We start from the raw sequence: 25,239 nt of genomic DNA on the forward strand, positions 1-25,239 counted from the left end.
CCAATTAAACACATATGGAAATATTTAATTATGAATTAAATTACTTTGTACTCCTTAAGTCTTGTTGATAACATCACTCAGGGCTTATTGGTCTATGTAGAAGATTAAGATGTTAAAAGTTGTTCTTTGAAGTGCCTTTTCCAATTAGTAAAAATTATTTTATGTACATTTATCTTTAACCATCAGACAAAATATATCTTCTGTAATAAATTCTAGTAACATTTTGAAAGAAAATTAATAAACTTTTGTTGATGTGTTAAAAAAATGCGTATAACTCCAGTAAACGGCGTGAGCTGCATTGTTCCAGTGTTATTTTAGTAGCCTATTAGTATTTATTAATATTTAGAATTCGCTTTTATTTTTATTTTATACTACTTTGCTAGTTTTAGTCATTTTGTTGTGTTCTTTTGTAATTTAAATATTTCTGTTTTGCCTTAATTTTTTATTTCAGCTTTAGTTTTGGGAATAGTGATTATAAAATTGTAGGAATTTTAATACTTAGCCTATAGTTAGCTGTCAAGGCAACATTTTTGATTTTCGAAGTTTTTCATCTAATGTTTTAGATCAGCTTTATTTAAATGACCGAAAACGATGTTTAATAGTTTTAGTTTTACAGTCACAACATTATTCATATTAATAATGTTGTGATTGTAAAACTAAAACTATTACACATGAGGGACACAAAAGATATAAAAAGTAACATTAATTTTAATAGCCTACGGACAAGATAATAATGCTTAGGACAACAACTAAGAGAATGTGACATTGTTTATTTATATTACTCTTTACAAAAACGTTTTGAAATATTTATACGTCGCTGAGAAGTTTGTCCTCACAGAGTTGCCGTAGCAGAGAAAAAGATGTCATATCTTGGGAAAATAGCCAAGGTAAAAAATATATATGTATATTTTATTTCATTACATGAATTCGAATTTTGCAAGTACGGTTGTATTTTGGTTTGTAACTAAATTAGATAATTATGCATAATAAGAAAGCTGAGATTTTTCAGTAAAGCGTTTATTTTGAGAATGCGCTACAGTGCAGCAGTGATGTAGCTAAGCTAACGGGAGCTTATTGACCTGGTAGTGTTTTTGTATTTTTATATTTAAACTAAATGAATTATATTATGTCCGGAATTCTAGAACATTATCTTCTGAGAGTGTGGCTCATCTTGAATCATGTGAAACTGATGTTTTAGTACAACTCGTATGCATCATTTTTCTTCCTTAATTTCAGTTTTCCAGTACTTGTACATAATATGTGAATCCATAATTTGCTTTGTTTCTAAGGTTATTATGACTTGTTTAATGTTCGTTTTCTCTGCCCTTGTTGAGGTGGCAGTGCCCGGAGCCCTTGGCCTGATGTCTGCCACTGTTTTCGCAGCAAGCGAGGCCAAAGAAAATAACACCACCCTGATGACGGATGAGGTACTTCCTGTGCAGTGTGTTTTGGGATGGTGTGGGGTAGAATGAGGAGGTCATTGACATGATGTTGAAGGGCTTTTACAACACCCCTATATTTTTCAGCTTTCACTCTATGACACACCTGAGTCCCAGCTGAGGTACGAGGAGCCCGAGGTTGGTCATGTTGAGCAGGCTGCAGCATCTCTGAGGAAGACAGTGGAGCCTTATATTTCATGGTGTCAGGTATGCTGTTGTACTGACAGTGCATAGTGAAGTGATTCAATAAGAAAGCTTGAGTTTTAAAGGGGTCATATGATGTGATTTCATTTTTTCCTTTCTCTTTGGAGTGTTACAAGCTCTTGGTGCATAAAGAAGATCTGTAAAGTTTCAAAGACTAAAGTCTCAAATCCAAAGAGATATTCTTTATAAAAGTTAAGAGTCAGCCACGCCTACCTAAAACGGCTCGTTCGAACACGCCCCCACATGTCTACCTCACTATGTGGGAAGATTTGCATAACGCCACCCAAATGTTCACACAAAGAAAGAAGGCGTAACTTTTATTCTCGCTGTAGTATTGTTGCCGCCGCCGCCATGTCCTGAAGACGCTGTGTTTCGTTGTGAAAGCGAAACTACTTTGTTTGGTCTTCCAAAAGAGGACGATATCTGCTTCGTCATACCTGGAGCTGATCTGTGCTGGTCGCTGAGGAAATACTTAAACTTAGTGCTGTGGATCGCCAGATCGGCTTTCACTGTTTTCACCGCTCCTTCGCCGGGACCGCCGTTCTCGACCCCGCCGCCTCAGCTCACTCTTGCCCGGCTTCAGCTCACGCTAAGCCGGGGCTTTCGCTCACGCTAGGCCGCTGTGTTTTTCGTTGTGAAAGCGAAACTACTTTGTTTGGTCTTCCAAAAGAGGACGATATCCGCTTCGTCATGCCTGGAGCTGATCTGTGCTGGTCGCTGAGGGAATACTTCAACTTAGTGCTGTGGATCGCCGGCACATTTTATGGAGGACTGTTTACTGATCCTGGGAGAGTAACGTTAGACTAAAATGCCGGCAGTTCTGACTCACGTAAGTAAGTTTTCTTTTATCATTTGCCACTGATGATTTAAACACGAGTTTTGGGCATTGTAGAGTAGCACTTGTTGTTTGTCATTTCTCCAATCACAAATGCAGACAGAGTTTTATGTTTACGCGGCGCGATGCAATGCAACGCAATGCGTAAAAAGACAGTCATTATAATCAGTAATTATGTCCCCACTGGATGCAACAACTGCCTCGTTTGTAATGGGTTTTAATGTTTTTGTGTCGTCACTCCGGCTGGGACACGCCATCACAGTATGGTGAGGGGCGTAACATTTCCGTCTCACGCTTGAGGTATTCGGCCAATCACAACGCACTGGATAGCTGGCCAATCACAGCACACCTCGCTTTTTCAGATCGATGAGTTTTGTAAAAATCGACGCGTTTCAAAAAGGCAGGGCATAGAGGAGAAACAATAATGTACAGTATGTGGAAAATAATGTTTTTTTTTTACTTTAAACCGCATAAACACATTTCATTACACTAAATACACAAAATAATGTTCTTTTTATCAGCATCATATGACCCCTTTAAAGATGCAGTGTACTAACACAGACACATAAGATGATATACGTAATACATGCATATCTTCTCCATATTTTATAAATTATGCATTATCATAATGTTTGGTTTAAAGTTTTCATGATTTATTTATGATTCTTGTCCACCTGCAGGAAAAGACACAGTTTGCCATGGAGAAAGTACAGGCACGTTATATTGTTCATTTATATGCAAATTCACAATTATGCTCATAATTTATGACTGTGGTACTGAATTAATCGGTAATGTCTCCCATACCTTAATGTTTCTCTCTTTCAATCATAGTCTTACTACAAGACAGTTGAGCCTGGTGTGAATACCACTCAAAGTATTGTAAAAGGTATGGACGCAAACAAATACTCGTCAATACCAGGGGTTTTCTATATTTGATGCCACAGACCCCCAAATATGATCAGACTCATGAGAAGAAATCCTATTATTACATTTGAATGCAGCTATAGATTTTTTTTATGTATAAAGACCCAATTTATAATGTCAGGAATAAATATGTATTAATAATTTAATTAAGTTTATAAGTTTTTATAGTCAGTATAATACTGTACTGTTATGTTTTTTATATTTACTTAGATTTATTATTATTTTTATGATCATTTTTAATCTGTTTTTATTATTGTATTCATTTATTTACATAAGTTTTTTTAAATTAATTTTTTAAGTATTTTATATATCTTTTTTTATATATCTTTTTTTCATAATCTACTTCTGTATTGTTTATTTATTTTCATTTACATTTTTTCTATAAACATTTCCATGGTTATACGAAACGGCATTGCATTTATTTTTTTTCAGACATGTATGTGTTTTTGAGCAACCCTCCATCTGAGTTCTTCCCCAGTGTGGGTGTTATAGGATTCTCTGGAATTCTTGGACTTTATTTAGCAAAAGGTATGATTCTTACTCCATTATTATTGATTCAATTTTGATCATAAGGTCTTTGGCCTTTAACATTTGTTTTGTGTTATTTTTAAGAACCGCTTTTGTTCTCTCTGTTGTGTTGTGTTTTGTCCCGACAGGCAGCAGAATCAAGAGGCTGATGTTCCCCACTGGGCTGATGGTTCTGAGCACTTCCATGTTCTACCCACAGCATGCCGCCTCTGTTGCCAGGGCAAGTTAACAGTTCTTTCTATTTAGATGGACAGAGTCTGTTGTTGTTTCTCAGCAGGCCGTCCAGTACAGACTGCAGTAACTGAGGTTTTGAATAAAGTAATATCAACTACTGTACTTGTGTCCTCCTGGGATATTAACAGCGCTTGTCTGGAGGAAATGCAGTCTGTGAATTGTATGTTCAGATAGTCAGTGTTCCTTCCTCTTTTTTTCCTGTCTGGCCATCCATAAGTGCTAAACTAGAAAGTGGAGGGATATTTTGAGAATTTTTCCATGGATAAACTCAGTCAAATAAAGTGAATAATAGGCTACTCCCTGCCTCACAGGAAAAGCTCTGAAAATTATATGAAGACTAATAAGCATGTTTTACTGTTTCGCACAGATTTGACGAAATTAAAAAATCAGACATTAGTCCACTGATGATGGGTAATATGAATTGACTGTTTTTTCAACATAAATTTTTTTTTTAATAGACCACAAAACACTACATCTTTTCCCGGGGTTCAGAAGGGCGAGTTGTTTTGGAGGAGCTGCTGAGAGGGAAATCATCATCCAAGGACAAAGTGAGGAGAAATCTGATACTTGGCACAGTGTTGTACTAGTTTTTTCCTCTTTTTGAAGACAGAGTTCATACAGTGCTAATGTCTTGAGCAGATTCATCCAAATGTCTTAAATGAAACTGTGATCGGTAAGATGTTTTTTCAATGTTTTTTTTTATCTTAAGCTGTGTTCATCTCATAAAAAATTCAGTAAAACAGTAACATTGTGAAATCATTTAAAATAACTTTTATATTTTAATATATTCAAAACTTTCGTTTATTCATGTGATGGCAAATCTGAATTTTCAAGAGCCATAACTCCAGTCTTCAGTGGCACACGAGCCTTCAGAAATCATTATATGCTGATTTGCTGTTCAAGAAAAATGTATTAAGATCAATGTTGAAAACAGTTGTGTTGTGCTTAATAATGGAAGGAGTCCAAAGTCAAGATTGTGCGATGATTTTGATGGCACATATATTTAACATTAAGATCATTCTAGAATTTGTAGAATAAACACTCTTGCTTCTCTGTGACTTTTTACCTTTTTCTTTCCAGGTTGAAAAAACACAGAAAACAGACAGCCAGAAATCAAGTTGAGACAAAGCAGTACATTTTACGAGGAGTTTCCTGCTTTGCACCTGGTTCTCTTATCAATGCACGGATCAGTTTTGTGGTATTTGCTATATTATTGTGTTGGTCGTCTTTACTGGAACTGTATATTTCACTTATGTTTTCTGTGCACTATATAAATTTACTTTTGTACATAAATGTACACTGCAGCAGTAACCATTTGGGCCAACCTGAAAAAAGAGCTACACACCTGACTTGCACTGTGAAATGTCCAGACATTTTTCAACAACTCAGTGACTTTTAGGTCTTACTGATGGTTCCTATTGTATTTCCAAAATTTTCTACACCAGTGTTGTCGTTGCATTCTCTAGAACCTTCCCGTGCCACTATACAAAGATCAAATTTCAAACTTGCATACGTTTTTATAATCTTCACAAACTTCTGATTTCACAAACCACATTGATAAGTGGACCATGTAACATGAACCTAATCTGGACATAAACAAAGGGATATTCTGCAAAGTACAGTATTCTCCAGGAGAGTTATACCATCCATTCTGTTCATTCACTCTACAGAGCAGATAGTAGTCTGGGTTTTATTTAAATTTTTTTCATCTTTTTACCACTGTGACTAGGAGGAAAACTTGAAGGTGTTAACTTACGCAAATAATTAATTACAAGACATCACTTTTTCTTTTCCTTTTTTAGACTTTTAATGCATTAAATTGGACACAAATAAAAGACTATTGATAAGCTGATCTGACATACAAACTACAGAATATGATTGAAATAGGATGAATACAAGCACTATAACTTCATCTCAGAGTAAATTGCTGGGTATTAATATGATGAATACCCACAGAGTATTTAAAAGTATTTTGTGTAAGCATTAAAGTATTATTTAAGCTGAGAAATGGCTGTGAGCCATCTCTAGTTCCTCTTTGAACACTGGAACATCGGGCCAGCTCACTCTTCGGCAGAAATTTTCAGGAGATTCTCCTTATCGATCCTGAAAAGTCGCCATCCCTCCTGCAGCGAGAGGTCGGAAGCCCCGCGTCGCTTGTAAAAGTCGATGGATGCCTTGTTGGACTCAGCCACGATGAAATGCATGCTGCTGCACCGATTCTTTACTGCTGTCTGCAGGTGGAAACAATGTTTAGACGTGTAATGCATAAAATCATTTAAAGATGACATAAAACACTTACATTTCTGTGGTCTACTATGAGTTTGAAATTACTTGCTTATAACTATAATTTTGTGTCAGCAATTACACAGTTTTGTATCCATTTTTGTCTTTAATGATGCAAACTGTATGCAACAAATGTAAACAGGATGACTTACATCACTGAGGGTTTTCAAGATTTCAGACCCAATTCCAAAACCTGTGAAGCATGAAATGGTCAAGGGAATTTAGGATGCACCTAGTTTCATAAAAGACAACTTAATAACACACCCTTACCTCTGTACTCTTTCATTACATAAAAATCTTCAAGGTACAGCAATTTGCCAATCCAAGGGTCATAGGTGAAGTAGTACATGGCAAATCCAATCACAGAATAACCTGTAAGTGAACACTGGTGTCTTACATAATTGCATTACATGCTTGTGCATGAAAGTAAGAATATTAAAAATAATAATCATTTTAAAAAAACATGATAAAACGTTCAACACATTTTGTTTCTATTGGTCTACCTATAAACGGTCTATTGCGCTATTCACCATGTTTAAGTTCACTAAAGATCATCTTTGTCTTGATATTTACCCTCGACTTTCTGATGCTCGGCTGGCACGTCTGCGACCACACAGTGGTAAAATGGTTGGTTTCCAAATCCGTCTTCGAGCAGATCTAAACACAGAACATTTGTTGTCACTCCTGGCCAACTACTGAGCAAATGTAACATTTGATCAATAATGTGAACTCACCTTTCTCAGTTAATATGACTTGGTCTTCCATTTCTTCATACTTAGCGAGTTCCTGTAGAAGGTGGAAAGAAAAGATGCGGTTTGAACTTGAACTTGTTAGAACGTCAAGTTCTGTAGGCGGTGGGCCTAGGGCTTGTTTTCATGCAGGGTCATATTTGCATACTCCATCTATGTCATGAAACTTTTTTAAACAATTTAACATAAATATAAAGATCATAATAAGTGTGACATTAACTTTTAATATAATAACATGGAACAGTACACCAATAAACGCATTTTAAAGCATATTTATAAACCTTTTTAAAACGTTTCGACATCATATTTTGCTATCCTAAATAATAATGCACTTCAAATATACACATGTAACTAAACCAGTGTGAAATCTACCTTTATTAGTCGCAATATGTCAGGCACGTCTTTGGGTTCCGCTTTACGCAAATTAAAATTGGCCATTTTCTTCTTTTACTCTTTTTCCCTTTTCTCACTAGTCCTCTATATGTGAAGAGAAGCAAAAGGTGTTTCTTCATTCGCTTCCCAGAATATTACCCTCCGCTGTCAAGTTTTGGGCTTCTCCTGGATGGGACTCGCATGCAGCAGCTGACCCGGCTGTGTTCACCTGGCTTTAGTAAATGTCCTTTGTTTGTCAACTCGGGCATATATATTTGCCGGTGGGGGAGGGGTTTGGTTACCATAAGAACGTTTTTTCCGATCGCGGACCAATAGCAGTTGTCCATTTGAGCTACGTCACTACACACCGTTATGCTGGTGCATATATATCAGTGGGATCAAAACACTGTAGGAATGTATGTATTTTCAACCGACATTTTGTTCGTTTGAAAGACATTTCCTCTTGAGTAATGTAGAATATGTGTAAATATGTGACAACATTTTAGCATTCTTATGTTTCACTGACAACATTGAAAACTTTCAAAACATGACGGTCGCAATTACGGTAGAAGTTGGCCGGTTAGTGAGGAAAACATCTTTTTTTATGCGCTTTTAAAACGGTTAGTACGGTAGACTAGCCGCGCCTACGTTCCATGAAGTGAGGATCACTGTCAGTTAAGAAACCTGTCATTTATGCAAGAAGTGAGCTGGTGAATGTCTCACGAAATCATTGTTGTTATACAATAAAGTGGTGAGGCAAGAACAAGGAAGATGTTTTCTCCGCGGTGAGTTTTAAAATGCTATCTTGCGTCACGCGTTTAGTGTAAACACATTATTTGTGAGTCATGCATGAAGGATTCCAGACCAGCCTGGTCTCTCAATGGGACCTTTTTGTTTTGTTTAGTTTAGTTTTTTTACATAGTTTCTTTAGTTAAAGGTTTAATACTTTTCGGATTTTACCATTAGCAGTTTTGTGTATTAATGTTTTCAAGTCAGCTCTCTCTTCCCATGTTTCTGCTTTCTGTAAAGGGTCCTGAAGTCTGCATCGTCCCTAATGTGCAGAGGGCTTTCCACGGGTCAAATGTACAGACAAGGGAAAGCACCAGATATGGCTGAGGGTAATTATTTTTAAAAAATGCAGGTAAAATGGGACTTAATGTAGTATGTGTTTATTCTTAAATATATTACTAAAGTGACCATAAAATGTCCCACTTTACCTGTATCCTGTATTCACTCTGCCCACATATGCTTTTGTTGTACATTTTAGTGTGTGTGTGTGTGTGTGTGTGTGTGTGTGTGTGTGTGTGTGTGTGTGTGTTCATTTTACCATTGCTCACAAGTAAAAATGTGTTTCCTGTGGGGACATAAAAACGAGTCAGGAACGGGAACACACACTGATGTAATGAGGTAAATTATTATAATGATTACAGTGTGCATATATAATAATAATTAGGCAATAATTTCACGTGAATGACTATATTATTTATTTTGCACCAAGAGCAAGCCAGAGATTACAAATTGAATTTCTGTCAGTGATGCACTGATATACTGTATATATATATATATATATATATATATATATATACAGTATATCAGTGCATCACTGACAGAAATTCAATTTGTAATCTCTGGCTTGCTCTTGGTGCAAAATAAATAATATAGTCATTCACGTGAAATTATTGCCTAATTATTATTATATATGCACACTGTAATCATTATAATAATTTACCTCATTACATCAGTGTGTGTTCCCGTTCCTGACTCGTTTTTATGTCCCCACAGGAAACACATTTTTACTTGTGAGCAATGGTAAAATGAAAGACCATTTACTCTCTTTGATATTCTCAGGCAGTCTCTTTCCGCATGTGGCTTAATAAATACTGTCCTGCTGTTATCTAATGGTACATGTGCATGTAGTTCTTTGTACTTTGACAGCTAGTGTTTTTTTTTTTCTTCAAACACCTTCACCCTGTGAGCAGCCTGTTCATGCAGACTTGTCTTGGTTACTTTCTAATGCATTGTTTCTGCTGACTAGTTTTGTCTGTGTCTCCATATTATATTATGGGATGATACAGATGCTGCTACACTTTCCTTTCCAACACTACTCTTTAGTACATACAGTATGTGATATCTCAGTATATCTTTCAAGCTCCGTTTTGTTCCTCCTTATTTTCCCAGTTCGCAACAGGCTGAGGGAGATAGTCGGAGCATCCACCAACTGGAAGTATGTTACTGTATTTACATATATGTTATTCATTTTGCAGAATGATAGTCCTTATGTCACTACTTTGCATAAAATGTTGTATTTTCTCTATTTTGTTGTACAGAGATCATCAGCAAGCATTAGCTGAGCGTGCATCACTAAGCCAGTATCTCGCTCAGAGTCAAGATGAACTTCCTGCAAAGACAATGAAGGACAGTGCAATTGAGGCGCATCTTCCTCTTGGTACCCAGCCTGCCTTGAGAGAGAAATACCTCAACTATCACAACAGTGTCAGGTGCTAAAAGACCACCACTTCTCACCTGCTGCATTTTTTCCTGGTTGCCTGTCTGTGTCTGTTATAAAATTTGTGGCATTCAGAATATATCAAACTTCACAACCAGCCATTTTTGAATATTCATTCTGATCTGAGTACATTTCTTTTGCTTAAATACCTTTTTCTCAACAGGTTTGGAAGGATTTTGGAGGACTTGGACAGTTTAGCAGGTAATAAATACATCTTAAAAATATAGGTAGAAGAAGTTATGTTCTTCACGGAACGTTTATTAATATAACCTTTTTTTTCTTAGTGTGATGAACATTTTAATAATCTAAAGAACCTTTTTCAATGATTAAGAACCTTTTGTGCACTGAAAGGGTTTCATGGATGTTAAAGGTTCTTCATTTGATCATAGATGCCAATAAAGAACCTTTATGTTTTAAAAAGGAGATGTAGGTAATCACAGCAGTACTGGCTGATCATAACTCGCTCATTCTTGTCTCTTTAGTGCTCATCTGTTACTCTCACACATGGAATAAGGAGCTGAAAAGATCTCCATTGTCTATTGTCACCGCCCTAGTAGACAAGATCGGTATTGCTTCTTGAAGTAGTAGTAATTTTTTGTTGTTGTTAAATTAATTCATTAAATTCTGTTTTATTGTTTCACAGACATGAGAAAAAACATAATCTATCCTGACTGTGACATCAAGTTCACAGGTCATGTAACGTGGGGTGGCAAAACCTCAATAGAAGCTAAAATGCACATGTCTCAGGTATTCCTAAAGTCTGTTAATAAAACATGTATTAAATGTTGCACATAAAAGTGGCATTGAACTAAAATGAACCGTTTTCACAGTATCATGATGGGGCGTACACTGATGTATTAGATGCCACTTTTGTAATGGTGGCTCGAGATCCTGAAAACAAAAGGTAACATTAAACATGTTGGTATGATAAACATATTTATGATTGCGGTATTGTGTCTGTAAATTAATGCATGGGTTATGTACTGTTTACAAGGGCAGCTTTTATAAACCCACTAAAACTAGAGAGTCCAGAGGAAGAGGCAATTTTTCAGCAAGGAGAGCGTGAGTAGCACTTTTGTTTGCTTGTAATCACAATTGCGACTTCAATTTGAAACATTCAGAGCAAGACTGATGCTCTCTATATTGATTAGTTAACAAGACGAGGCGTGTGGAGCTGAGCACAGCATCTCTTCTGAAAGTGGCTCCTACAGCTGAGGAGAGGACTCTCGTTCACAACCTGTTCCTCAACACTCTAGACACACGGTCAGATTTATCATCAAAACACAGCTATAAATCTGTGCCCATTTTTTTTAGCAATATTTACCTTCTCCCAATAGAACTGTCAGCTTTCGGAGTCGTATTTTATCACCTAACTCAGTGTGGATGGAAGATGCCAAAATGAAAGGGCTTGAGATTTGCATTTGATTTTTTTTTGCAATACTTAGGCCTAATCGATGAAACTGACAATGTAAATTAGTACATTTGCTTGTTTTTTTATGTACTTGCCTGGACTTTATTTATTCTTTGCATTATACAGGAAAGAAATATCTTCAACCGGATATTTGGTGGATTTTTGATGAGAAAGGCCTATGAACTTAGTTGGGCGAATGCTTGTGCATTTGCGTAAGAGATTCCCCTTTGTTGACTATTGAATATTACCTGTAAAGAAGTATTTCATTTCATCACATGGCTATATTTGTATCTTTCAGTGGATGCAGACCAACGCTGGTGGCTGTAGATGACATTGTATTTCGAAAGCCAGTAGAAATTGGCTCTTTGCTATTGCTGTCCTCACAGGTTCTAAATTGTTAAATATCAAATGCACTAATTTGTAGCCATTTTTGTCCTTCAGAATAAGATTGATGATAATACTGTTCTGTCAGGTTTGTTACACTGAAGGGATGCACATCCAGGTCAGGGTTCACACAGAGGTGCTTGACCCATTGACCCGGCAACACAGCACCACAAATGTGTTTCACTTTACTTTTCGTGTTGAGAAGGATATCCCAGCTATTGTACCACAGAGCTATGGAGGTCAGAATATTTTTACAAATATTGTTACATTATATTTTAATGGAATTACTTGTAATTTAATATTGTTGTCATTTGCAGAGTCTATGCTTTACCTGGATGGAAAGAGGCACTTTGATGAGACCATGAGGAGCCAAGGTTGAGCATCTGGGATGTGCTGAAAGGATGAGATTCCTGCCAAAGCTGCGATGATGGTCACCGCTGTAGTTACATGAGAGTGTATGTGTGGATTCGACTATTAGTTTTTTAGTTCCGTTCATTTTATATTCACAATATATTTTATTGTTCGCTGCATTTTATGTAAATGTAAAATATTCTTTTTTCACAATTGTAAACTTGCAGTGGGAGAGGAGCATTTAGTGAAATGGTTTTGCAGCTTGATTGTGGCAATATTAAACCTATTTAGTCATTAAAGTGCCCCTATTATGCCATTTTTACGGTTCCTAATATTGTTTTGGGAGTCTCCTACAATAGGATTACATGCATGCAAGGTCAAAAAACGCTTTCGTTTTCTCAAAATATGCATTTAATAACACCTCATTTTCCAGTGATTCTCAAACGATTCGTTCGTAGCAGTTCAAAGTTTCAGTCTCTCTAAACCCCTCCTTTCGGTGAGCCTGCTCTGCTCTGATTGGTCAGATGGCCTAGTCTGTTGTGATTGGTCTACGGCGTACAGCGCGTTTCGGAAACGATACACCTATTTCAATAGTTCTGTATTTTGAACACTCTAATACTTCAGTGGAGCAGCTGGTCCAAATAAACAGGATACTGATCCATCTTTCAACAGCAAGTGTTTTGTGAATCCTGCGTTGAACTTTAGAGAAACAGTCGTCAGTAGAATGACGTGTTTGTGGGCGGGGTCAAGTTGTTCGCGGCCGACCAATGGAGAACATAGGCGCACATTATGCAAATGTGTTACCCTGTGACGTGTAGCCATCACGGAAGTGGGATTCGAATTACTAACGACTCATCTCAGCTGTTCAGAATCGATTCTTTATTTTGGGAGACAATAACTTTATTTATCGTGCACTTTCGGCTTTACAACTTTGCAGATCGTTTACATTCACATACAGCTACATTACACACTGCATGTAAGGCAATATTGGAAATGGCATAATAGGGACACTTTAAGACTTATAACAGACCATGTTTTGTTTGCACTACAGTGTCATTTATAAACCAAGTGATTTTGGTTGTACTGGTGGAATTTACCTGTTTTGGGAAGTAGTGGCCTAATGGTTAGAGAGTCGGACTCGTAACCCAAAGGTTGCGAGTTCGAGTCTCCAGTCCGGCAGGGATTGTAGGTGGGGGGAGTGAATGTACAGCGCTCTCTTCCACCTTCAATACCACGACTGAGGTACCCTTGAGCAAGGCACCGAACCCCCAACTGCTCCCCGGGCGCCGCAGCATAAATGGCTGCCCACTGCACCGGGTGTGGGTTCACTGCTGTGTGTGTGCACTTAGGATGGGTTAAATGCAGAGCACAAATTCCTAGTATGGGTAACCATGCTTGGCCACATGTCACTTCACTTTCACTTGTACTGTTACCGATTTGAATGCAGGCAAAGCAATTCCTGAACAACTGGTATCCTGGAAAAATATATTTAGTATATGCACAAATTCTGAGAATAAATCCTGTCTTCCTTTCTTGATCTCCTCAAAAGAAAACAAGGAGATCCTAAACTGGAGATCAAATTATGAGGGCACTGCCTCACAAAAACACTCCAAAAACTTTACTAAACACATCTGGTCTAGAGAGCACAGTATGGATAAAAATCAGGTTTTGCTGTTTAATCTGTGTATGTTTTAGAATGCTGACAAATTGGCTTGTATATAAACATCCGTTTTCGCATTTTTTATTATTTTAAATGCAACAAACAACCATGGACATTTGCAAAAGATGGTAGTACGGTCCTAAATATGGACTCTGTAGGAGGTTAACATGTCAGAAATTGTATATGAGTGGAAGTAAGTTCAGGGAGATTAATATGATGCCTTTCATGTACACACTGCCTGTACCAGAATGATCCAAAAATGACTAACGAGTGCATGCCTTTTCAATGTTTTTGTTCACAAATTATATTTAGCATCATTTATTTTTACAGTTATTTTATGTTTGTATTCTTGTTTGTTTCTTATTAACACAGAACCTTAAATATGCTTATATACATCTGTATTAATGGACATTTGCCTTATGTATAACGCACATTTCAGAGGTGTATTGTCTTTATTTATTCTATGAGCGAAAGTGTCCAGTGGTATTTGTCCGATCATGTCATCTAAACACAGTGAGGCGACCCGCTCCGTGTAAAATAAAATTGTATTAGGGTACTTATGACTGGAGTCTTCATCTCATGCGAGTATTTTGTACTATTCTTTTTATTTGCTTAAAAACATTTGACTGAGGACACGGTTAGTGAGCAGCGCTTTACTGACTGACTGACTGCCATCGAGTGGCAAACTCGCGAAATTGCAAGTGTGAGAAATGGCCACTACGTCAAGACACTGGTCATGTTGAGACGGAGTAAATGTTATTTTTGTCGCCCATATAACAATCTAGAGCATGTGTAATTTTATGCCACCATGTTAGGTTTCGCCTCTATTGCGAAATGATCACTTGGTAAACTTTCTAAGCAATGGTCGTAACTAGAAACTGGCCGTGTGTTTGTTGTTCGTTAAAAGTGCGTAACGTTATTTATAACCAGTACGGTGCGCGGAGGATTGGAAAGTGATATAAAACTGCAAGTTCAGATCTGTTGTTGATTTTAAGAAAGTTCCTGCTGTTCTCCAAAGTGGTGAGAGAAGAACAAAAAGATGTTGTGTTCACGGTGAGTACACCGGTATCTTCTGACTGAGTCGCATTTATTCGGTAAGACGCGTGTTCCACTGTATCTGCCAAAAGTTTCCTATTGATTTGTTAATGCATTGTTCACTTTTAGCAGGCTCTCCCGTGACTCTATTTTCTTTTCCGCTCACTCATTTTGGATAGGGTCCTTAAGTCTGCAGTGTCCTTCACCTGCAGGAAGTTTTCAATGGGTCAGATATCCCAACAAGGGAAGGTTCCTGATATGGCTGAAGGTAACTGCTAGAATAGACTAGTCATTCCTGTTGTGCAGTACTTTTTGAATATGTTTCATAAAAATATATTTCAGACTTTAAAAAAAAAAATGCTGGTTGAGCTCAGGCACTTGCACATTTTAAAATAGTTTCTCAATGGCAAAAAAAAAAAAGCATAATAGAAATAAAAAGTTAGACATTGTTCAGTGGAGGATTTTGGCTTAACGGATTGAGAGTGTCAATTTGATCAATTTAATAGTTTATTATCTAAATTTAAATGTTATCCAACAGGATGGGATGTTTTAAATACACAAAACATCACATCATTAATTGCTAATGGATACAGATGTTTGTTGTGTTGCCATCAACAATGATTACACTTTTTGGAGGATTATGTCATTTTTTTTACTCTTTCTGTCTGCATGTGTCTGCTCACCTATTATTTAAAGTTATATAAAGAAATTATTTAAAAATATATGCATGTAGCCTTTAGTACATCTGATGTTTTTAATTTTTGAAATGCCTTTCTCTTTCAAGACCTTATACCTTGCCTTTAATTAGCAGCCTGCTGAAGCTTAGTCCTGTTTTGATTCCTGCCTTTTGCTTTCTGTTTTGCCATGTGTGTCCATTATCCTCATTTCCCCCCTTCAGCTTTATTTTCCTAAGAGCTGTTTTGACCAACAAAATAGTTTTTTTAGTAATGAAGTTGCCATACATTGACCTTGCATTGGCATACTCTTTAGTGTAAAGCTTTAACTCTCTGTGTTTCTAATACCAAAACTGACAGGCTAACCACTTGAATGTGTGATGTCTCCTATTAAAATTGTGGTCTTTTTTTTTTCTTCACAGTTCGCAACAGGCTGAGAGAAATAGTCGGTGCATCTACCAACTGGCAGTATGTTCCTGATGTAACATATTACAATCATTAAACATTATGCAGATCAATGGGAAGTCTCTGAAATGTACATTTTATGATGTATTTTCTCCATAATATACAGAGATCATCAGCAAGTGCTGGCCGAGCGTGCATCACTAAGCCAGTATCTTGCTCCGAGTCAGGATCAACTGCCTGCAAAAAGAATGAAGGACAGTATGATAGAGGCGCATCTTCCTCTGGGTTCCCAGCCTGCCTTGAGAGAGAAATACCTCAACTCTCACAACAGTGTCAGATGCTAAAAGACCATTACTCTGCACATGCAGCTTGGTTATTATTTGCTCTTTAAAAAACAGTGACATTCTGTTATTGATTTTTATATATCTCTGTTTTCTTCACAGGTTTGGTAGGATTTTGGAGGACTTGGACTGTTTAGAAGGTAGTACAGATTAGGTCTGGACGATACATCAAATATTATTGATAGTATTTCCTAATTTTATATCGCCAACAAAGGTATCATGATAATGTGTATGCAATAATGTTTGGGATTGAATCCGAAAATGTAATGATTGACAGGGCAAAAAATCAGATACTGTATGTCAAAATAGATCTGTGCATTACGTTTTGGAGTGTAAATGCAAGGTAATAGACCTGCCACTTGTTCTCTGTTAAATGTATTTCTTTGTTCATCATGGTGTAAGGGAAACAGTGATAATGTGTTTGAATGGAGATCCGCAGCGGCTCAGCTGTTACTTAAAAAAAAAACTATTTTCGTTGATGAAATAGAGCAAAATAAGGCAGTTGTGTTGTTGTCAGACAATATACGTCACTTAATATTAACTTATTGTTTAATGAACTGTTGTATTAAATCAATATCACATGTGCAAACTCCCTTAATAATCATTAAAAGATCTTAGTTTATCCCGATCTCACAAAACTCCATTATAATCGACGAAGCTCTCTACACTGCACAATGTGTATCTTATTTACACCCCGTCAACACTTTGTTATAATGAGAGGATATGTCTGTGATGCATTACTCAACGCTGCAGAAACACGTACGTACATTAGAACCTTTGAAGCACCTCAGCGCAAACACAAATATGCTGACCGCGTCAGTCGCACAGGCGCTCCTAAATATTATTTCATGGTCGCACTGTAGAGCCCTGAACGGTCCAATCAGATTCAATGATCTATGCTAAGCTACAGCTAAAAGTGCTACCGCCAGACCCGGAGATCGGCTGAATGGATTAGACAACGGTCAAACTCAACTGTTTAACTCTAGGGGAGTTGGAAAATGAGCCTATTTTCAAAAATAGTGGGGTGTTCCTTTAACAACCTTTTTTTAAATAGTGCTAATTTTGCACTAAACAATTTCTATGTATTTTGTAACTATAGCTGTTCATAAAGATCATGTATTGTTCAAGGGAGTCTAAACAAAAAAACATCTTTTAAAAAAATATATATACGTGTATAGAAAGAGAGAGAGTCTATGTTAATAAATGTTGATTTATTAATTTTTTTATTAATATTTATAAACACAAATATGCTGATCGGGTCAGTCGCACTGGTGCTCCTAAATATTATTTCATGGTCGCACGCAGTAGTTTTCAGTCGCACTGTAGAGCCCTGAACGGTCCAATCAGATTCAATGATCTATGCTAAGCTACAGCTAAAAGTGCTACCGCCAGACCCGGAGATCGGCTGAATGGATTAGACAACGGTCAAACTCAACTGTTTAACTCTAGGGGAGTTGGAAAATGAGCCTATTTTCAAAAATAGTGGGGTGTTCCTTTAACAACCTTTTTTTAAATAGTGCTAATTTTGCACTAAACAATTTCTATGTATTTTGTAACTATAGCTGTTCATAAAGATCATGTATTGTTCAAGGGAGTCTAAACAAAAAAACATCTTTTAAAAAAATATATATACGTGTATAGAAAGAGAGAGAGTCTATGTTAATAAATGTTGATTTATTAATTTTTTTATTAATATTTATTTTGCCCAACCCTACTACAGTTAATGTATGCCGTAATAACTGTTGAGAGTGATCACATAAACACAGAGTATCAAGCTGTCTTATTCTTGTCTCTTTAGTGCTCATCTGTTACTCTCACACATGGAATGAGGAGCTGCAAAGATCTCCACTGTCTATTGTCACCGCCCTAGTGGACAAGATCGGTATTGCTGCTAATTCACAAAGATTATTCAAAGGCTACTTAATATTTTATTTCCACTCAAATTTTTAAGATATTATATATATATATATATATACTTTACTGTTAATTATTCATTTATATGCTATTGTTATTGTGTCTCAGACATGAGACAAAACATCATCTATCCTGACTGTGACATCAAGTGCACAGGTCACGTGACATGGGTTGGCAAAACCTCAATAGAAGCTACAATGCACATGTCTCAGGTGTTGTTTTCCAGTTTTTAGTAATGTATTCTCTGTATGCTGTATAGTATTATCAGAGTATCATTAAACTAAACTGAACTGTTTTCTCAGTACCAAGATGGTGCGTACACAGATGTATTAGATGCCACGTTTGTCATGGTGGCTCGAGATCCTGAAAATAAAAGGTATCACAGCTCTCTGATGTGATCAGTATGTCTAAAATTGATTTGATGTGTCTGTGAGTTAATGCATATATTCTTAGGGCAGCTTTTGTAAACCCACTCAAACCTGAGGGTCCGGAGGAAGAGGCCATTTTTCATCAGGGGGAAGGTGTGCCTTTTATTTTTGTCTTTCAACAATTAAAATGGCCTCTCTAACCCAGAAGCCTTCAATAGATTAAAAATATTTAAAAATATGTTCAAGTTTGCAGATTGGATCATTTTGTTTAGCATAGATGCAAATTATTAAATCAAGAAGATTTATGCAAAGGGTACATTACCATAATCTTTTGTTTCATTTAAAAAAAAAAAGCTTTTATTGCCAAATTGATATTGATTAGTTAACAAGACGAGGCGTGTGGAGCTGAGCACAGCATCTCTTCTGAAAGTGGCTCCTACAGCTGAGGAGAGGACTCTCGTTCACAACCTGTTCCTCAACACTCTAGACACACGGTCAGATTTATCATCAAAACACAGCTATAAATCTGTGCCTTTATTTTTGGTATGGTATTAATTAAAAAAATTTTTTTCCTTTTCTGTAGACGTGTGAGTTTTCGTGGTCGTATTCTACCACCAAATTCGGTGTGGATGGAAGACGCCAAATTCAAAGGGCTAGAGATTTGCCATCCAGAGGTAAGGGGAAAATAAATGTTTTATATATATATATACTGTGTGTGTGACTGACAGTGACGTGACATGTGGCCAAGTATGGTGACCCATACTCGGAATTAGTGCTCTGCATTTACCCATCCAAAGTGCACACACACACTGTGAACACACACCCGGAGCAGAGGGCAGCCATTTATGCTGCGGCGCCCAGGGAGCAGTTGGGGGTTCGGTGCCTTGCTCAAGGGCACCTCAGTCATGGTATTGAAGGTGGGAGAGAGCGCTGTACATTCACTCCCCCCACCTACAATCCCTGCTGGTACGAGACTTGAACCCACAACCTTTGGGTTATGAGTCCGACTCTCTAACCATTAGGCCACGACTTCCCCTATATATGTGTATATGCACTTACCGGCCACTTTATTAGGTACACCTGTTCAATTGCTTTGCAACACAAATTGCTATTCAGCCAATCACATGGCAGCAACTCAATGCATTTAGGCATCTAGATGTGGTGAGTTTAAATATTGTGTTCATATATGTGAAAATAATTTGGTCTTTATACAGGAGAGAAATATCTTCAACCGGATATTCGGTGGTTTTCTGATGAGAAAGGCCTATGAACTTGGTCGTGCCAATGCCTGTGCATTTGCGTAAGAGGAAAAAAACTGCTTTCCCTCACGTGTTGAATATTTTGTGTGAAAATGTTGTTCATTGTTAACATGGTTGTATCTTTCAGTGGCTGCAGACCAACTGTGGTGGCTGTGGATGATATCTTATTTCGTAAGCCAGTAGAAATTGGTTCTTTGCTCCTGCTGTCTTCTCAGGTTAGTAACTTTTGCTGTTTCAGCTTATTTGAATATTATTCACACTAACAAAACTGTGATATCTTAATCAGGTTTGTTACACAGAAGGAATGTACGTCCAGGTCAGGGTTCATTCAGAAGTGCTTGATCCTTTGACCCGGCAGCACAACACCACCAATGTGTTTCACTTCACTTTCCATCTTGAAAAGGATGTCCCAGCTGTTGTCCCACAGAGCTATGGAGGTTAAAAATATTTTATTTTTATAAATGCATATATTATTATAAATAAGTTAATGTTCATAATTATTTGTAATTATGTTTTTATGTAATACAGTAAAATATATTTTAAGCAGAATACGTACACATATATATTTTTTCTATTTAAAATATTATTTGTAACTCAAATAATTTCATCATCTTCAGAGTCTATGCTGTACCTGGATGGAAAGAGGCACTTTGATGGGACAATGAGGAACCACTGTTGAGCATTCTAGGATGTCCTGATAGGATGAAATACTGTTTACCTGATAAAGCCTCACCGACATCCATCACTACAATTACATGAGTGTTTATGTGATTTCTGGTTTGATTTTCAAAATGTCTACTCTACAGCTGTCACATGCATGCATTTGATACATTTAGTAATCAGTAATTTAATTGATACGTTTATACATTTTCTGAAGCACTTTCTATGACGTTTAAAATGTGAGATATAAATGTGGAAAACACTGTGACTACAATGTGTGACACTAAAACAACCATTCACACAATTCTTTGTCTATATGACATTTTTTGCTTTTTCCATCTGCTCATAATATTGTAGTTGTACAATAAATTTGGTCAGAAATCAGAAAGAGATGCACTGACCTTATTATTCTTTCAGTCCGAGAGGCAATTCTGATCTAACAGATTTTGTAGTTGCTCAAACTATCATAATCTTTAAAAGCATAGTAGTAGAGCTCAGGGTTATGCAACGTTGATGCAAAAAAAACAACAACAAAAAACAGTGAAGGGTGATTTTTTTGAACTGGTAATTTGCAGTGAATTTGGCAACACGGCAGAGCCGCGCGATGGGGGCTTTCAATGCGATTTTAAACATGGCAACCCGTGTACTCTCGCGTTATTTCAGCGGTGGGTGGTGAGACAGCATGGCGGCAGCGGCGGTGTTGAGGCATTGTTGGAGAGGACTTTCGCAGAGCTCAGGCAATGGCGCTGTCAGCACTGTCAGGTCGAAGATCCTCGAGGGTCAGTACAAGTATACTTATATAATAAGCTGCATTTAGATGACAAACAAGGAAGCTCCGCTTGTTAAAAGCTAGGCAAATGAAGGGGGTGTGGCATGAAGGCGCCTTAGGCGAGTGGGATTCACTACACTATCTCTAAAAACTGGAAAGAGTAATAGAAGTTGCTCTTTTAAACCTTTAAAACAGTAAAAGTATGCTCCTTCAAGTCATGCTTATGTCATTCATCTCATGTTTGTTAGGAAACGAGTTGACATGTTGTTAAGAACGTTAGAGTCATTTTTCGAAGACCACCTTTTAATCATACGCATTAAAATCACCAAGAGAGGGCAGAAAATCAGTGTATTAGAATGATTTCTGGAGGATCATGTGACACTGAAAGCTGCTGAAAATTCAGCTTTGCCATAACAGGAATAAATTACACTTTAATATATATTAAAGTAGAAAACTTTTATTTTAAAATGATGATAATCTGTTGTTACTGGTAATTTTTAAATAAAATAAGTAAAAAAAAATCATATCACAGTCTTTTGAATACTAGGGTAAGAAATGCAGAACAATAAACTCTAAAGCCCTGTTGACATACTGTTGTGTTTATTTGCAGGAGTTCGACAGAAATCTACAATACAGTACATATCACGGCCAGATCATCCAAAGCTGGCCTATCGGAGAGTGAAGGGGAAGAGTCCTGGTGTCGTGTTCCTGCCTGGATATGGATCTAACATGAGCGGACAGAAGGCAGAGGCCCTGGAGGACTTCTGCAGGTCATTAGGTCATGCCTACCTGAGGTTTGTGTCTGTTATTCATTCACAAATACATTCAGTGGGATCCACATATCTGAGACTCAGTGTAAATAATTTTTATTTTAAAATGATGATAATCTGTTGTTACTGGTAATTTTTAAATAAAATAAGTAAAAAAAAAATCATATCACAGTCTTTTGAATACTAGGGTAAGAAATGCAGAACAATAAACTCTAAAGCCCTGTTGACATACTGTTGTGTTTATTTGCAGGAGTTCGACAGAAATCTACAATACAGTACATATCACGGCCAGATCATCCAAAGCTGGCCTATCGGAGAGTGAAGGGGAAGAGTCCTGGTGTCGTGTTCCTGCCTGGATATGGATCTAACATGAGCGGACAGAAGGCAGAGGCCCTGGAGGACTTCTGCAGGTCATTAGGTCATGCCTACCTGAGGTTTGTGTCTGTTATTCATTCACAAATACATTCAGTGGGATCCACATATCTGAGACTCAGTGTAAATAATGTACAAAGTAACTGGAATTAAAAAAAAATGTTATGATGTCAAAATGATTGAAGATTTTGTATTATTTGTAAGCCACTAGTCAATTATGCAAATTTGGGACACTGATCATGTGACCTTTCCTACAGATTCTATTTCTTTGAAGCTCAATAGTCTCCTTGGGTCATGAACATGATCATCAGGTTTTACATAAGTTTGTTGAGTTGAACTGGAAAAAAAGCTAATTGGAAGCATTTTCCTTGTTCAGATTTTTGTAATCACTTTTTATGCTGCGACAATAATTTGAATTATTCGTAGTTTAATCTTTATACATATGTATATAATAATTTAAGAGCTTAAACTGCTTAGTCCAGTTGTTTTTTTTGTTTTCTTCAAATAGTGTCCCACCAGTGTGTGTTGAAATCCTCTAGGTGAAAGTTCACACAAAACTCAGGTCATTTTATGTGGATTTACAGGTTTGATTACTCTGGTCATGGAGCTTCTGAGGGTGTTTTTTCAGAAGGCACCATTGGAACATGGAAAAAAGACGTCCTGTTCATGTTAGATGAACTCGCTGAAGGTCCCCAGGTAAGGCTAGAGAGACTTTACAATGCTTTCACGGTTACATCTAGACAGCACAGACACTGATAGACCTGAGTCAATAATTAGGACCAGCTGCTGAAATGTAAACATTTGTTTTTTTAGAAGACTTTTTCTTTTAAATAAAAAGGACTTCTATAAACTGAAATACTTTTCTCATTTTTTAATAATCACGTTCAGTGTTTTCCCTTAAAGGGATAGTTCACCCAAAAATGTAATTTATTTCATTATTTAATCACCCTTATGTCAGTCCAAACCTCTGTGAGTTACTTTTTTTCTGCTGAACATAAAAGATATTTTGAAAAATGTGGGTAACAAAACAGTAGCTGGTCCCATATTATGGAAAATACTATTGGGGATGTCAATGGGGACCAGAAACTGTTTGGTTATCCACATTCTTCAGAAGATCTTCTTTTACATTCGGCAAATGAAAGATATTCAGGTTTGCAACAACCTGAGTAAATTCATGAATTTTCATTTCTGGGTGAGCTACTTTTGGTTCTTAATTCATTTTAAAGAGTGACCACTAGAGGTCACTAATACTTTTAAATATAGCATGGAACACTGGCTTTGACTGGAAGTACGTTGTCTCATAGATTCTCGTTGGCTCCAGTATGGGCGGCTGGCTGATGCTTTTAGCTGCTATCGCTCGCCCAGAGAAGACAAAATCCTTGGTGGGCATTTCCACAGCAGCAGATCATTTCGTTACAGCATTCAAGACACTTCCTATAGAGGTGAGATGCAACTGAAGTACTCTTACATTTTAGTTTCATGCACATCTTGCTGATTAATGCATCTCAAACATCAGTCAGAGTTCACATTTGTTATTCAGGTGAGAAAAGAGTGTGAGGACAAGGGTGTATGGACAATCCCCACAAAAAGTAACGAGGAGGGCATGTACACTGTGAGTATGGACTTCCTGCGTGAGGCGGAGAACCACTGCATCCTACAGAGCCCCATCCCTGTCACCTGCCCCGTACGTCTCATTCACGGCCTGAAAGACGAGGACGTGCCTTGGCACATCTCCATGCAAGTGGCCGAGCGTGTGCTGAGCCCCGACGTGGACATCATTCTGCGGCGCCACGGCCAGCACCGCATGGCTGAAAAAGATGACATCAAGCTCATTGTCTACACCATCGATGACCTCATAGACAAGCTTACCACCATGGTGTGAAACACCGTTTGGGACGGGGTTACCGATCAACCTGCCTTAAGACCCTCTCCCACTTTCTTTGCCAAACACCCGCTTCCTGTTTTGTTGTGCAAGACAAGAATGTTGGAAAAGGCAAACTGTGGGAGGACAAAATGGTTTCTTTTACATGTTTACCGCAATACTGTGCCATTAAACCTTATAGGTAAAGCTGCTGTTTGTCTAGCATAAGATTTGTCTAGATCTTCTGTGACTTTTTTTTACCATATTTCACACTGTTTTATGGAAATAAAGCCTCTGTATACCAATACGCAGTGTTTTGGACATTGAATTAAACACGGTTTCTTAAACTTCTTAAAGCAATAGTCCAGGTTCAGTATTGATGATTTTAATTTATCCATCAATTTATATTATCGTCATTTTATACATTTTAATCCATCATTAATATACATACTGTACACGCCTGACCTCATTCATTTCCATTGTACCTCACTGTAACCTTACTATAGTACACCGTACTTTTATTTAATTTTTTTTAAAGAAAATAGTATGTGCAACAAGTGGTTATGCACTTTTGTTGCCATTAACATTAGGTAACAAATGCTGTAGACTGAGTTTTTGCTGAACTCTGAAGGTTCCTTTTAGGCCAGTATCTTGTAAGGAATTAGTGGTGTGTGTGTGTACTACTGCTGCTTTAGCCCACCTGAACATCCCACTAAGCAATAAGCATGTTATATTAAAGCTGACCTTTCGGTTCTCTCCTGCCCTTTGCATTCTCTGTTTGTTTGGAGGACGTTTTGGGCCACTGCTCCAGAAACAGCTTGGTTGTTTATTAATGTGCATGATTAGCATTGGACTGGATTCAATGGGCCGGGGGCTTTTTTTTTTTTTTTTTTTTTTTTTTTTCCCCCCCCCCAACCCAAGGGCTTTTAAC

At 37.3% G+C, this 25,239-nt stretch overlaps 4 protein-coding genes and 1 pseudogene across 12 annotated transcripts in view; 4 read left to right on the top strand and 1 right to left on the bottom strand.

Annotated features, from left to right (window-relative positions):
• LOC107591213 (MICOS complex subunit MIC26-like) overlaps positions 1-6,156 on the top strand; it is a 7,889-nt gene extending 1,733 nt beyond the window's left edge. Inside the window, exons 1-9 of one of the 8 annotated variants that reach the window (XM_016280298.1) lie at positions 682-887; positions 1,335-1,427; positions 1,527-1,646; positions 3,159-3,191; positions 3,310-3,364; positions 3,835-3,930; positions 4,059-4,150; positions 4,623-4,712; positions 5,245-6,156. In XM_016280298.1, coding sequence (XP_016135784.1) covers positions 861-887; positions 1,335-1,427; positions 1,527-1,646; positions 3,159-3,191; positions 3,310-3,364; positions 3,835-3,930; positions 4,059-4,150; positions 4,623-4,712; positions 5,245-5,286 — 648 coding nt within the window. In that variant the 5' untranslated portion in view covers positions 682-860 and the 3' untranslated portion in view covers positions 5,287-6,156. The other 7 variants (XM_016280299.1, XM_016280303.1, XM_016280301.1 and 4 more) reach the window with 7 other exon arrangements.
• On the bottom strand, positions 5,863-7,829 carry sat1b (spermidine/spermine N1-acetyltransferase 1b). Its single transcript, XM_016280308.1, has 6 exons — positions 7,569-7,829; positions 7,182-7,233; positions 7,021-7,104; positions 6,718-6,819; positions 6,600-6,640; positions 5,863-6,395 (listed from the first exon to the last, which is right to left on the bottom strand). The coding sequence occupies exons 1-6, from the start codon at positions 7,632-7,634 to the stop codon at positions 6,225-6,227; spliced, it is 516 nt and encodes a 171-aa protein (XP_016135794.1). The 5' UTR covers positions 7,635-7,829; the 3' UTR covers positions 5,863-6,224.
• A 400-nt stretch (positions 7,830-8,229) lies between these two features.
• On the top strand, positions 8,230-12,572 carry LOC107591217 (acyl-coenzyme A thioesterase 9, mitochondrial-like; annotated as a pseudogene).
• Positions 12,573-13,580: 1,008 nt separating this feature from the next.
• acot9.2 (acyl-CoA thioesterase 9, tandem duplicate 2) lies at positions 13,581-20,926 on the top strand. 2 transcript variants are annotated; one of them, XM_016280294.1, is made up of 15 exons: positions 13,581-14,933; positions 15,095-15,183; positions 16,012-16,057; positions 16,161-16,331; positions 16,438-16,475; positions 18,134-18,217; positions 18,358-18,461; positions 18,552-18,625; positions 18,703-18,770; positions 19,000-19,111; positions 19,201-19,291; positions 19,832-19,917; positions 20,004-20,091; positions 20,163-20,313; positions 20,494-20,926. In XM_016280294.1, the coding sequence occupies exons 1-15, from the start codon at positions 14,920-14,922 to the stop codon at positions 20,553-20,555; spliced, it is 1,278 nt and encodes a 425-aa protein (XP_016135780.1). In that variant the 5' UTR covers positions 13,581-14,919; the 3' UTR covers positions 20,556-20,926. The 2 variants fall into 2 exon arrangements, with proteins under 2 accessions (XP_016135780.1, XP_016135779.1); XM_016280293.1 differs by having other exon boundaries at positions 13,581-14,931; positions 15,075-15,183.
• A 252-nt stretch (positions 20,927-21,178) lies between these two features.
• abhd10b (abhydrolase domain containing 10, depalmitoylase b) lies at positions 21,179-24,615 on the top strand. The gene is made up of 5 exons (XM_016280310.1): positions 21,179-21,315; positions 21,916-22,099; positions 23,032-23,143; positions 23,752-23,889; positions 23,988-24,615. The coding sequence occupies exons 1-5, from the start codon at positions 21,219-21,221 to the stop codon at positions 24,327-24,329; spliced, it is 873 nt and encodes a 290-aa protein (XP_016135796.1). The 5' UTR covers positions 21,179-21,218; the 3' UTR covers positions 24,330-24,615.
• Positions 24,616-25,239: the final 624 nt, after the last annotated feature.

The sequence above is a fragment of the Sinocyclocheilus grahami genome, unplaced genomic scaffold (genome assembly GCF_001515645.1).
Source record: "Sinocyclocheilus grahami isolate Dianchi unplaced genomic scaffold, SAMN03320097.WGS_v1.1 scaffold139.1, whole genome shotgun sequence".
Lineage (NCBI taxonomy): Eukaryota > Metazoa > Chordata > Actinopteri > Cypriniformes > Cyprinidae > Sinocyclocheilus > Sinocyclocheilus grahami.

Coding starts and splice junctions, on each gene's coding strand:
- sat1b (XM_016280308.1), bottom strand. CDS start 7,634: ATGGCCAATTTTAATTTGCGTAAAGCGGAACCCAAAGACGTGCCTGAC. Junction 6,820..7,020: donor CGAGCATCAGAAAGTCGAGG/GTAAATATCAAG, acceptor GTTCACTTACAG/GTTATTCTGTGATTGGATTT. Junction 6,396..6,599: donor TCTTGAAAACCCTCAGTGAT/GTAAGTCATCCT, acceptor TTCCACCTGCAG/ACAGCAGTAAAGAATCGGTG.
- acot9.2 (XM_016280293.1), top strand. Junction 16,332..16,437: donor AACTCTCACAACAGTGTCAG/ATGCTAAAAGAC, acceptor TTTTCTTCACAG/GTTTGGTAGGATTTTGGAGG. Junction 19,918..20,003: donor GCCAATGCCTGTGCATTTGC/GTAAGAGGAAAA, acceptor TGTATCTTTCAG/TGGCTGCAGACCAACTGTGG.
- abhd10b (XM_016280310.1), top strand. CDS start 21,219: ATGGCGGCAGCGGCGGTGTTGAGGCATTGTTGGAGAGGACTTTCGCAG. Junction 21,316..21,915: donor CAGGTCGAAGATCCTCGAGG/GTCAGTACAAGT, acceptor GTTTATTTGCAG/GAGTTCGACAGAAATCTACA. Junction 22,100..23,031: donor TTAGGTCATGCCTACCTGAG/GTTTGTGTCTGT, acceptor GTGGATTTACAG/GTTTGATTACTCTGGTCATG.